The sequence below is a fragment of the Odontesthes bonariensis genome, chromosome 18 (genome assembly GCF_027942865.1).
Source record: "Odontesthes bonariensis isolate fOdoBon6 chromosome 18, fOdoBon6.hap1, whole genome shotgun sequence".
Lineage (NCBI taxonomy): Eukaryota > Metazoa > Chordata > Actinopteri > Atheriniformes > Atherinopsidae > Odontesthes > Odontesthes bonariensis.
The window spans coordinates 35,241,967-35,256,086 of NC_134523.1; the positions used below are offsets into that span (position 1 = coordinate 35,241,967).

The following is a 14,120-nucleotide window of genomic DNA, read 5'->3' on the forward strand; positions in this document are numbered from 1 at the left end:
TTTTCTCAAAAATCAGTTTTTATACAACTATCAACCTGTGAAATCCCCCCCACACACACACATACACACCTTGATGTTTGTTCTTCTGACAGGACACATAAGGGCATGCCTCAGTCAGATTAGTCTTAAGTTTGAAAGCTGACAAACCGATACCGTCCCAGTCATGTTCATTTCTCACCTGCTTAAAGACACTTCAGCTGTTACTTTAGTCCATAAACAGCAAGGTACATGAGCTCAATTTATGTGCCTGTCTGCATTTACAAATTCTCCAATTATAGAAACTACTGAGTGACAAGAAGAACCATGTAAATGAGAGAAGCTTTTATTGGGAATTTGGCTTTGTTAACATACACCTGGGGCCTCATGTACAAAGGGTGCGTACGCACAAAATAGTGGCGTACGCACCTTTTCACGTCAACGATCAGATGTATCAAGAGCGAAAAGATCGTGGAAATATGCGGTGCCTTACGCCAACTTCAGGGCTGGCGTACGCACTTTTCTACAGCTGCTGATTCTTTGGCGACACCTAAGGTGATGTTGGGAAACTGTTATAATAAATAAATGTGAAAACAATTAGTGCTCAGACAGTGATGTGCACATTTGAGATACATGAACAATTAATACTGATAAACAATTAACACACCCACGTGTCTGCAATTACACGAGTGGATTTAAAAGCATGCGCGCAAAGTGGTGCAATGCATACCATTAAAAACAATGGCTGCTTTAGCAGTATTAGAAGACTTTGCAAATGGTGCAATTCAAAGAGAGCGTGTTTTCACTACAATAGAGAGGATTAGCTGGCACATGATGGCGACTCATTAGCCGTTTTGAGGGAAATCCTCCTGGAACTGTGCGCAGAGCTGTGACCGGCGTTGGAGCGCAACACAGCGAGGAGCCATGCACACTGGGGTTCCTATAGCAACCGGGGCATTCCAGAGGGAGCTGGCCAACCGATTGGGACTGTGCCAGTCTACCCTGAGCCGAGCCATGCCAGCCGTGTGGGACAGAATTATCCGCATCTCAGCCACGTATATCAAATTCCCACAATGGGAACAGGCCAACATTAAAGCTCAATTTGAGAGCTTGTTTTGTAATCGGAGCTATCGACTGCACTTGCTATAAAAGCGCCATCACATGATGAATTTGTATGTTAACAGGAAACATTTTCATTTGATCGATGTACAGATCATATGTGATGCGTAAATGCAATTAACCAACATTGTGGCAAGGCAGGGTCACCCATAGTTGTGCCAACTCTCTGTTCAAACAGAGTTGGTCACCCCCCCACCCGCCTGTTTTGGCCACACTGTGGCGGTGGGCAACCAGTCTCCGCTTCACATCCACCTTAATGTCGGACCACTTCTTCTTCACCTCTGCTTGTGTGGCTTCTCAGACCCCACAGCATTAACAGCCTCGCACACGCTCTCCCACCCACTCCTCTTGCGTTTGCTGCTTATGCCGGAGGACAGCGTGCCAAAGAACACATTTTTGCGGGCCTCCACTTCAGAAAGTAGCACCGACATCTCAAGTCGGTACAAACATTTGGACTGCCTAAACCCACGGCCTACAAGCCCATGCATCCATGAGATTCCCTTTCAGCTCTCCAGGAAATGCCTGGACTTCACCGACATGCTGGGTGTTAAGCTGTCAGGATGCACATCAACCTTCCACATGCCTCCAACCCTGCTCTCAAAAGTCTTCACTTTGAGAAGAACAACAAGTGCTTCATCAAGAGAGAGTGACAAAAACTAGCAACGTGAAAGCCCTTATTCAGATCATAACGGGCATGCAGTGTTTCAGCCTTTCACCACTCTGGATCAGGAGGAAGAGGAACCATGCAAACCAGTCGAGCTGCTGCAGCATGCCTTTCCAAACGTTAAGCAGTGTAAACAAACAACACAGCTGCTAAAGAGGTGGTGAACACAGACAGACAATCAGGTCAAACCCACCAATTTTTATTTATTCCACCTTTTCCTCCGAGTCAAGTTCATACCTCAGACTGCTTACAAAGTTCATCCATTCAGCCTCATCCAGAGCAAACAGCCGTGGAAATGCAGCGCAGCAATCTATACATGCCTGCATTGTTCACATAAGTCACTGAGCTGGCAGAGTCCACTCACTCACACACACACACACACACACACACACACACACACACACACACACACACACGCACATTAAGTGCCTCAGGTGTCGGAGCAAACAGCCCTTTCACAACACACACAATCAAAAGGCTCTTACCTGCAATTTGGTGGTGGATCCAAGGTTATCTCTGCTAGCTCCTTTTGGATTCTGAAACCAGAGGAGGATCAGCGTTATAATCACCCTCTCACAAACATTTATAAAATCCATCTTTACATGTACACAATGAACATCTCATTGATTTTCTAATGAGCTCTTGAGAACTGTGATTGAACGCGGGAGTAAGTGCTGTCACGCAAAAAAAAAGGCATCCATAGCTGAATATTTGTCATTTTTCAAGAATGAGTACAAATAAAAGATGATATTAGTGAAAAAATCATCAATTCTGGTATAGCAGGATAAACTAATGTTGCTGTTAATCGTAGTCCTCTCATGAAGCTGATGGGAGGATTTCCACAAAGAAAGCTTTAATGAATAGACTGTACAGGGGTCAGATTTCTCCCTCATCAAGAATTCATTACATGGCAGGGATTTGCCTGCATGGATGCAGAAGCCAGGTGCTACTTTACAATCGTCCAGCCGGTTATAAAGGTTGCTGTTATTCTCTGTTGTGCAGAGGACCATCTCTTCCCCATTTCACGATGGAGCTACTCAAATGTTTTACAACAACGTTTCCTTGTTCCTCGTTATGTTTGAATGCAATCAAAACTTAAATCTGTAATTTGTTTAAAGCTTTATTTAAAAGACAAATATACAAAAAATATTAAAAAAAATATATTCACTGACCAACTTAACTGTATTGACAGTATATACTAAAAATGTACAAATGTACAATTTGATGCCAGCAACACGCTGCAAAAATGTTGGGACAGAGACAAAGAAAGAAAAGTTTCCAGGATAAACCTGTAACAGTGTTCTGGAAGATTTTACAATCCGCAGATTGACTGGTGACAGGTGTGTGTCAAGAATGGGTATAAAAGGAGACTTATTGTTCCTTACCAAGAATGGATTGCTACTGGCCACTTCGTGCCAAACTTGGATAAAGAATCATCTATCAGTTAAAGACTCAAATAACTTAGATCTTTCAACGTCTACTCAGAAAAAATATTGTGAAAATATTCAGGATGTCTGGGGCAATCTCAGTGTGTAAAGGCTAAAGACAGAACACAAGCTGTGGTGGGACAGTTTGAAGAGTGGTTGGTGGTTCAATCTCTCATCTGTGCACGTGTCCCGAACCCCATAATGTCCCCAGTATTACCCCAGTCCCCATATCAGTGTGTGATGCAGATAAAAAGTGCATATGTGTGTGTGTGTGTGTGTGTATATATATATATATATATATATATATATATATATTTAGATACATACATACACACACATGTTAAGAGGAGCTGTATGAGTGTCTGTGTGATTGGGTGAATGAAAAACACACTTTGTGGTACCTAGAAAGGGTTAAAAGGCACTATAAAAATGAGGACAGTTGGATGTGTGTGACCGTTGAGCACTCAGGCAGCCCTGCATGAGAAACAGTCACAACATTATGATCAATATGACCACATGGACTCAAAAGTATCCTGGAAAACCCTTTTCACTCAACAGTCTGCCACCACATTCAGAAATGCAACCTGAAACTGTATCACACAAGGAGGAAGCCACATTTCAACTCTGAGCAGAAAACACCTCAGTTCTGCAGACACGAGACCTCATTCTGCACGACTTCCAACAGCGAGGCTTCATAGACGGAATGCGCGAGCTTTCCTGGCCTACCTGCAGTCCACATCTGTGTCCTGTTAAAAAAATGGAGCATCACCAAGAGGAGAATCACACAACAACAACCGCAGACTGTTGAGCAGCTGAAATCTTGTAACTGATCGCTCAGCTGTTGTGATGTTGCACAACGGTGAACATGCTTCTATCCTAACATTGTTTTTAGAGTTGTTCATTTTCTAAACACAACGAAGTTAGTCAGTGAACACACTGAACTGTTTAACTGTCTGTTAAAAAAATGAGGAAATGAGGTCTGTATTTAAAAGTTTCATTGACTTTTCAAAATGAAACAGAAGTGCTTCCATGGCTAAAACACATTTTCCTTCCTTGCTGTTCAAACAAGATGAGATTTTATTTCCAGTTTTGTATTTGAGAAAAAACATCTCATGGTAGGATACGATGTTGTATGGTGATTGCATCATGTGACAGGGGTGACAAGAAACCCTGTAAATGTCATGTTGATTTAAACAGATCATAGCTAATTTGAAGAAAAAATGGCTTTGTGTCGATTAGATGGACATTTCTGTCATAATATGCACATATGCATTATCAAAAGTTCTACAAATCTCAATAAATAGGGAATAGTATATCAAAAGCTATTAATTATCCATCAACATTCATTTAATAATCTCAGACTTTTTATTGAATGATAGTTTTGAGTTTCGGGCCCTTTTTTGTTGTGGCTGATGTTTGTGCAACCTGCATGCTAACAAGGTAAACCGTGAGATTTCCCCAACCATGGCTGATTTTTGTCCCCATCCCAGCATCACATATCGAACCTGATGTCACATTTCTGGAAATAAGCACATCCACAACTTCAGTGAGCAGAGTGAGGAAGAGCAGCCGCAGCTGTGCTCACAGTCGGCGGCGTCACGCTGCTGCAGATTTGTCTTTTCAGAAAAGAGAGGCGCACAAAACGCATTGTGTAAAATGTCACACCCTTTCTTCTTTTTCTAAAATGGCAAAGTGTATGGAAGTGGAGCTGAACAACATAATAACTGGTCCCAGAAATCAGGGGAATGCAGAACATTGTATGGGTCAGCAACTTAACACAACATAAATACATAGTAAGAATAAATTTGAATCTCGCCTGTTATGTAGCTGCTTCCTGATGTGTTTTTTTTCTACCTTTAAATTGTCTTTTCTATGTTGGTTTAAAACCACCACTTTAAGTTCAAACAAACATGAAATAATATTTAAATTTAGATCCCTTACTATGATAAATACAGTGAGAATAAACACAGTTAGCAGCTGATTTATGTATCAGAGCTCAACTAAATACTTTTATAAAATGGTAGCAGTGGTGTTCAGCCTGTCTCAGGAATGCACAATGTAAAAAGGTACCAGAAAAATACGGCAAAATAATGGAGTCATAAAAAATAGAATAACATTTTTAACATCAAAAGATGGATGCTTTTGCATGTAATAGCATGAAACTGAAACAATCATGCTTAAAGCTCATATCTAAAGCAGAATAATTTGTTCACATCAACACATTTAAGGCATAAAAGCTTGTTATAATCAGAGACTGTAATTGAGAATTGTGATATCATTATATCCCACTTGATAGGCAAGAAAGCTCTAAAGAGGCCGAGTTTACGGAAACAAACAGCTGCTCACATACCACAGAAACACTTTCCAGTCCTGGTGTGGAGTGAGTCAGAGAGCCAGCCAAACTCTCATCCACACACAATGAACAAGTCTGATTGTTTCTTACCGAAACACGGCTGACAACTGTTCATTAAACTTGAAACACTGCTCTCAGGCACTCAAACCTTAAAAACCACAACAAAGTTCAAATGCAACAATGCTGGAGTCATACCAGCTGCCATCATTTGAGAGGCAGGGCGCACCCTGGACAGGTTGCCGGTCTGTGACAGGGAGAATAAATTAATGCTTATTCAGAGAGTCAGTCAGACTATCAGCTTACAGCTGCGTTTGCCACATAATGTCAAATTAAGCTCCCCACATCTGTTTTGACACCAAGGTGCAGACAGCTCAGGCTTTCACTTTAATAAATAATTGCCATCTGATCATTTTTATGCCATTAAGCATGTTGATCATCTAATATTTTTTGCATAACTCTTATAAAGAATGACATCCATTTGTTGGAGATGAGCACTGGAGCGTAAATGAGCTTTTAGTTTGTCTAAACAAAAACCGCACGCGGCAGATACGGCGCGCCCTCTGGGCTGCGACGAGATGACATCATTAACACCTTCCCAATCCAGGAAAGATTTGTCTAAAGTGCATACTCAATGTAAATTGAGTGCTTTTCTAGAACCACATTAAGAAAATGCTTGATTTTGTCAGAATCACTGCAACTGTGTTGCAGATGTTTGAACACACTGAAATAAACATTCTCCTTTGTTCATTCAAACAGATTTTTTTTTTAACTGAAGTGTATGACTCCAGTTGTGACCAATTACTTACTAGTCTGACCCTGACTAGTCCAAATTTGGTAGTAACAGAACAATAAACCGTTTTTTCTGAGAATATGTTCAAGAGCTTCTTAAAAAAATAAAAAAATAAATCAAAATTTAAAAAAACAAAAACAAAACAGCAGTGGTTATTGTGATTAAGTATTTTATATCAGAATAAAAAAAGCAGAACAAATCTGTGGTCTCAGACTCCGCTGAAAGTATGCGTGAAAGTATTTGGAGGTGATGGGTGATAAAGGTGCGCTGGACTTCATTCTGGGGAAAAAACATTATCTTTAATTGTGTTTAGTTATGTAAGAACCATTCAGTTTGAATCGGAAGTACAGAATGTTGTCCTTATCACAGTATAAATCAATTCCTTTTCCCTAAAAATATCTCAATTTTGAGGCCAAAATTGTTCCATCACTACTTGCATATCTTCTTCCCATTTAAAAAAAAAAAAAATCCAACTTATAGAACTGTTAAGGAATTAGGGCAGGGCAATAAATCAATTTTATCCCTCTTGTTTACTACAGCAGGACCTGCTGTTTTTAGCTGCTGTTTGGTTGCACTTTAAGCCCAAAGAGAAAGTCAGTCAAATACATTGATCCCAGAAGGGAACTTTTATAGTTAAAAGCTAGACTTAATTGATTTGCCATTTACAGTTTGTTCATTTAAAGAGCAAAACAAAAAGTCTATTAAAATGTGCAATCGAAATGAAGTCAGGTTTTGAGAATAAAGGAGGGGAAAATCCCAAGGAATTATACTGCAAACTGTTGTCTGACAGGATAGACAGCAGGAAAACATGGTTTCATGATTCTTATGTGACAAACTCAATCACTGCTTCATCTTGAATACCAACAATTTTTTAGCATTTTATTCCAACTCCCTCTCAGCTCATTCACTGCCTCTAATCAAGGTAAAATAAAAATAAAAATATGTAGCTAAAGAGAACAGCCCGTAAAAGGAGGGCAAGGGTACAAAAAAAATCACAATCACAACATCCTAAAATAACATCCTGAGTGCATGTGACAGGTAGATGATATATACACAAGGGCAAAGAGTATCCAGGAAGGGCTTTTCCTTTTAAACTGTCCTCTGTGAGGAATGACTCCACACGACCGAGTCGGGGAAGAAAAAGAAAAAAATGAGACAGCCAGCAACACAATCTCCACAGTTACGGAGTCATTCGCAGCTTGAGTGCGTGCTGTGTAATTTTATCTGCAGTATTTCCTGAGGTGGCACATTTACACCACTGAAGCTGGGGACTTGTTAGTGAGAGTGGTGCAGTGAGCAAAGTCATGATCAAAAGGGGAAAAGTGCTTCTGATTACACAGCCAGATCCTCACGCTTGTGCACGACCTCTTTAACCAAACACTTGCTTTCACTGATGTTCCAAAGCTCATTCTGTTTGATAATCCCTTCAGACGGCTCTCACACTAGACTAATACATACTGCATGTCTGTGCGTGCAGAGATTTTATGATGCAAAACACTAGCTTTTGTCAGTGGATGTGGCAGCTGATGATTTATGATGTGAGCAAGCACCGAAAAGCCTGTCAGTGTTCCAATAAACCAGGTCCTCATTTTTATTGTGTAGCTATTACGGGTGATAAGAAGTCATTGCTGTATTTATTTGACACTTTTTGCTGTGGGTGAAGTTATCACTCCATCACTGCTTTGGTGCCACATGAAAACTCAATGAGCGAATACAGAGGCTTTCAGAAAAAGCAGTACCACAATTCCAGCAGATTATTAAACAAACTGTAGCTGGTTATTTGCTGGCCGCTGTTATTAGATTTACACCACAGAAATAACCCTGTACTTTTGTCATTCTTTCCTATGCAACAAACTGCATCACATCCTGCTTCCTGTGTCCTCTATCAAGCATAGCTTTGAGTATTTCCAGACGTAAGGGTGCACCAAGTGTAGGATATCTCCTGCTGTGTGAAGCTGACTTCAGAAAACTTAAAGACCCCTCTACCATAAATCAACATCACCCTTAACATATCTAAAACACATTTTTAAGTGTTTTTAAGACATATCTGGAGCTTATTTTGCTCATTGTACATTATATTGTGTGGTGATTTAATGCAAATATTTGGCAGTAATAGAAATGAATCTATTGCCTTGCCCTAATTTCATGGATTGGCCCTGGAGCTCACCGCAAACATACAGTCACCAGCTGCAGTCTAGGACAGTGGCGTTGGAGGCCGATCACAGATGAGCTGAAGAAGCAACTGATGGGCACTGAGAACTGCCACAAAACACAGTGACCAGCTGGCAGATAGTGAGACACGAGATGGAGCGGTTCGGGTTTAGGTGGTTAGCAGTAACTCAACTTAAAAAGATAAAGCACCAGCGGGCCAGCACTGATTAATTCAGTGTACAGGAAACACAATCAGTTCTGCATGGCTACATTCTCATGCACAAATTAAAATAAATCAAACCAAAAAAAATGCTAAAATGGGTCACTCCTAGGTGATGTTGCTTCCAGCAGGCTGGGTCCTCCAGCACCTACCGACACCACAGCTGCCAGTAACTGTGGCACCATCCGTCCAGAGGATTACAACACCACACACAAGCAGAATACTGTTCGGCCAGCTTACTGCCCGATCAGATTACGACGGCTGTCATCCTGTGTCATCATGCCAAGATGGTTTCAATCTGCCATTAACTTACACCTAAAGAATGGGCAAAATAACCCACCATGAGCGTGTTTAGATCTTCTTCTATCTGGATGAATCATTAATCTTTTCCCAGCAGTCTTTAATATCTGATTAGCTGAGTGGGGTACTCAGTATGTAGAAACACAACAGAGAAGTAATGAAGAGTGTTGTGCAAAGTTAAAATTCTTATTCATCTCACAAAGGGGCTGGGTCCAAAATTCAATCTGCTGCAGGGACGCAAGGCCAAAAAGGCGGCCAGAGTCATGAGCTGCATCTCCACCACAGGGACCTTTCCCAGGAACCAGGGTCTTTTAGGGGGTCCTTTCCTTGGACCCTTGTTTTCACTGCGGGGACCAGTGCCTAGAGTTCCAAGGGAGATATTTCAACCCCAAAAAGTGTCCGAGAAGACAGGTAGCCCTTTTAAGATTACCCTGAACTTTTAGGGTAGGGCTGGCAGACAGATGGACATTTCTGATTGGTTAAAGTATCCTCAGCCTTTTGTTTCTACCTTTCTGTCTCATTCATCTTAAGTTTAATAAAAATCTGTTAACTTTAAAGTGCTACTGTTGTTACAGTTTGTAAATACATATATACAAACTAAAGACATTAATTTTGGGAGCCTCAGAAGGAATGAGGACACAGAGACCAGATTGTGACTACAAGGCAGTTAACTTAGAGCAATAAAGTGTAACTCTCTGAGTAGTCCAGTGGTTTTAACATTAGCTCATTTTAAGTAAACAGAACTGACAAGCTTCTCCTCGCAATTCAGTCACGATGTGGGAAACAGCTGAGAAGACGCAGCTCAAGCTACGGTGAACGGGTGTGCTCAGAATGAGAGATTGCTCCAAATATGACAAGAGAGCAGTGAAATCAGAGCAACAAAATACCACCTCGTTATGTTTTCACAGCTGTTATGTGTAACACGAACAGATTCAGAGTTATTACATGTGAAGCACACTTCTATTCGTTTGTAGGACACTCTTATGGGCAAAGCGTCCAGAGGTAACAACAGAGGCAGCTGGGAAAAGATGAGATTGAGAGCAATAAAACTTCAATCTCTGACTGTTTCACAGCAGTTATGGACTAATGCACACATAAAAACACCCCAAAATCCATAAAATGGGTGTAACATGGACAAATTGAGTTCATACAGCTCAAGCGGACTTCCTGGTTTTAATGTCCATACAGGTTCACCGAATCTCTGGCAAGGTTTGTTTGAGTGGACCAAAACACTTCAGCGTACCCTGAGCCTCAGATCTGAGCGGATATCCAACAGAACCAGGGTTGAAATAATCTTTTAGCTCCTTGAAAAACAGCACCTTCTGGGTGCTGTTGATCAGCATTAACCTAGAAAGATCATATGCAGCCATAATTAGAACAAGTACTCCTGCAGCAGGGTGTATGGTCCACACAGAGTTCTGGTCTCATCGTGGGGATTATTCAGAGACACGATTAAATTCTCCAAAGTTACGCTTCCACCAAAAAATATTTGAAGTTGCCAGGACTTTTCCAGACACTTTCCATTCATCTTTCTTCAACTCTGCATCTGAGCTCTTTTTATTAGTCAAACTGGAAGTATTAAAAAGATTCTATTAAGTACAAGTTAGTGACTGCTGAACGTCACTGAAACAAATAACAACCCACATTACCAAGATATCCAGTGAATATCAAATATTTTAAGTGTCTAAATATAAATAGCCATCCATCCATCCATCCATTATCTTCCGCTGGTCAGGGGATCGGGTCGCGGGGGCAGCAGCTTGAGCAGAGAGACCCAGACGTCCCTGTCCCCGGCCACTTCCTCCAGCTCTTCTGGGGGGACCCCGAGGCGTTCCCAGGCCAGCCGAGAAACACAGTCTCTCCAACGTGTCCTGGGTCTTCCCCGGGGCCTCCTCCCAGTGGGACGGGCCCGAAACACCTCACCGGGGAGGCGTCCAGGAGGCATTCTCACCAGATGCCCGAGCCACCTCATCTGACTCCTCTCGATGCGGAGGAGCAGCGGTTCTACTCCGAGCCCCTCCCGGATGACCGAGCTTCTCACCCTATCTCTAAGGGAGAGCCCAGACACCCTGCGGAGGAAACTCATTTCGGCCGCTTGTATTCGCGATCTCGTTCTTTCGGTCACTACCCAAAGCTCGTGACCATAGGTGAGGGTAGGAACATAGATTGACCGGTAAATCGAGAGCTTCGCCTTCTGGCTCAGCTCCTTCTTCACCACGACGGGCCGGTGCAGAGCCCGCATCACTGCAGACGCCGCACCGATCCGTCTGTCAATCTCCTGCTCCATTCGTCCCCCACTCGTGAACAAGACCCCGAGATACTTGAACTCCTCCACTTGGGGAAGGATCTCATTCCCGACCCGGAGAGAGCATTCCACCCTTTTCCGGCCGAAGACCATGGTCTCAGATTTGGAGGTGCTGATTCTCATCCCAGCCGCTTCACACTCGGCTGCGAACCGCTCCAGTGAGAGCTGAAGGTCACGGCTTGACGACGCCAACAGAACCACATCGTCCGCAAAAAGCAGAGACCCGATTCTGAGGTCGCCAAACCAGACCCCCTCAACGCCCTGGCTGCGCCTAGAAATTCTGTCCATAAAAATTATGAACAGAATCGGTGACAAAGGGCAGCCCTGACGGAGTCCAACCCTCACAGGAAACATGTCCGACTTACTGCCGGCAATGCGGACCAAACTCTGACACCGGTCATACAGAGACCGAACAGCCCATATCAAGGAGTCCGGCACTCCATACTCCCGGAGCACCCCCCACAAGAGTCCCCGAGGGACACGGTCGAACGCCTTCTCCAAGTCCACAAAACACATGTAGACCGGTTGGGCGAACTCCCATGCTCCCTCCAGGATCCCGCGGAGGGTATAGAGCTGGTCCACTGTTCCACGGCCAGGACGAAAACCACACTGCACCTCCTGAATCCGAGATTCGACTATCCGGCGGATCCTCCTCTCCAGTACCCCCGAAAAGACCTTACCAGGGAGGCTGAGGAGTGTGATCCCCCTATAGTTGGAACACACCCTCCGGTCCCCCTTTTTAAAGAGGGGGACCACCACCCCGATCTGCCAGTCCAGAGGCACTGCCCCCGATGTCCACGCGATGCTGCAGAGGCGTGTCAACCAAGACAGCCCCACAACATCCAGAGCCTTGAGGAACTCAGGACGGACCTCATCCACCCCCGGGGCCTTGCCACCGAGGAGTTTTTTGACCACCTCGGCAACCTCAGCCCCAGAAATGGGAGGCCCCACGTCCGAGCCCCCCAACTCTGCTTCCTCATCGGAAGGCGTGTCGGTAGGATTGAGGAGGCCCTCGAAGTATTCCCCCCACCGACTCACGACGTCCCTAGTTGAAGTCAGCAGAGCCCCGCCCTCACCATACACGGTGTTGACGGTGCACCGCTTCCCCCCCCCCCGAGCCGCCGGATGGTGGACCAGAATCTCCTCGAGGCCGTCCGGAAGTCGTTCTCCATGGCCTCCCCGAACTCCTCCCAAGCCCGAGTTTTTGCCTCAGCAACCGCCGAGGCTGCGTTCCGCTTGGCCTGTCGGTACCCATCAGCTGCTTCCAGAGTCCCACTGGCCAAAAAGGCCCGATAGGACTCTTTCTTCAGCTTGACGGCTTCCCTCACCACTGGGGTCCACCAGCGGGTTCGGGGATTGCCGCCACGACAGGCACCGACCACCTTACGGCCACAGCTCCGGTCGGCCGCCTCAACAATGGAGGCACGGAACATGGCCCATTCGGGCTCAATGTCCCCCACCTCCCCCGGGACATGGTTGAAGCTCTGCCGGAGGTGGGAATTGAAACTCCTCCTTACAGGGGATTCGCCAGCCGTTCCCAACAGACCCTCACAATACGTTTGGGCCTGCCAGGTCTGACCGGCTTCCTCCCCCACCAGCGGAGCCAACTCACCACCAGGTGGTGATCAGTTGACAGCTCCGCCCCTCTCTTCACCCGAGTGTCCAGGACATACGGCCGCAAGTCCGACGATACGACTACAAAGTCGATCATCGAGCTGCGGCCTAAGGTGTCCTGGTGCCAAGTGCACATATGGACACCCTTATGCCTGAACATGGTGTTCGTTATGGACAATCCGTGACGAGCACAGAAGTCCAACAACAAAACACCGCTCTGATTCAGATCGGGGGGCCGTTCCTCCCAATCACGCCCCTCCAGGTCTCACTGTCATTGCCCACGTGAGCATTGAAGTCCCCCAGCAGGACGAGGGAGTCTCCCGGAGGAGCACTCTCTAGTGCCTCCTCCAGGGACTCCAAAAAGGGTGGGTACTCTGAACTGCCGTTCGGTGCATAAGCACAAACAACAGTCAGGACCCGTCCCCCCACCCTGAGGCGGAGGGAGGCTACCCTCTCGTCTACCGGGGTGAACCCCAATGTACAGGCGCACAGCCGGGGGGCAATAAGTATGCCCACACCTGCTCTACGCCTCTCACCGCAGGCAACTCCAGAGTGGAAGAGAGTCCAACCCCTCTCGAGGAGGCTGGTTCCGGAGCCCAAGCCATGCGTCGAGGTGAGTCCGACTATATCTAGCCGGAACCGCTCAGCCTCGCGCACCAGCTCAGGCTCCTTCCCCAGCAGAGAGGTGACGTTCCACGTCCCAAGAGCCAGCTTCAGTAGCCGAGGATCAGACCGCCAAGGTCCCTGCCTTCGGCTGCCGCCCAGCTCACACTGCACCCGACCCCCATGGCCCCTCCCACGGGTGGTGAGCCTGTCGGAAGGGGGACCCGTGTCATTTCTTCGGGCTGTGCCCGACTGAGCCCCACGGGCACAGACCCGGCCACCAGGCGCTCGCCGGCGGGCCCCACCCCTGGGCCTGGCTCCAGGGGGAGGCCCCGGTGACCCGCGTCCGGGCAAGGGAACACGGTGTCCAAACATAGTAGTCATCATAGGGGTTTTGTGAGCTGTTCTTTGTCTGGTCCCTCATCTAGGATCTGTTTGCCATGGGTGACCCTACCAGGGGCTTAAAGCCCCAGACAACATAGCTCCCAGACTCATTGGGGCACGCAAACCCCCCCACCACGGTAAGGTGACAGCTCAAGGGAGTGTTTAAATAGCTAAACGAAATAATGATTTCCATTAGCTTGCTTTAAATTAACCT

The 14,120-nt window shown here is 45.5% G+C and overlaps 2 protein-coding genes across 2 annotated transcripts in view; both read right to left on the reverse strand.

Moving 5' to 3' along the window:
* The window catches only part of rpl15 (ribosomal protein L15), a 106,241-nt gene extending 105,423 nt beyond the window's left edge, over nucleotides 1-818 (reverse strand). Inside the window, exon 1 of the mRNA XM_075450238.1 lies at nucleotides 808-818. The gene's annotated coding sequence lies outside the window, so the exon portion shown is untranslated. The remainder of the gene's footprint in view (nucleotides 1-807) is intronic.
* The window catches only part of LOC142368148 (ubiquitin-conjugating enzyme E2 E2-like), an 89,300-nt gene that overhangs the window by 63,606 nt on the left and 11,574 nt on the right, over nucleotides 1-14,120 (reverse strand). The window contains exon 3 of the mRNA XM_075450237.1: nucleotides 2,245-2,295. Within this exon, the coding sequence (XP_075306352.1) occupies nucleotides 2,245-2,295 (51 nt within the window). The remainder of the gene's footprint in view (nucleotides 1-2,244; nucleotides 2,296-14,120) is intronic.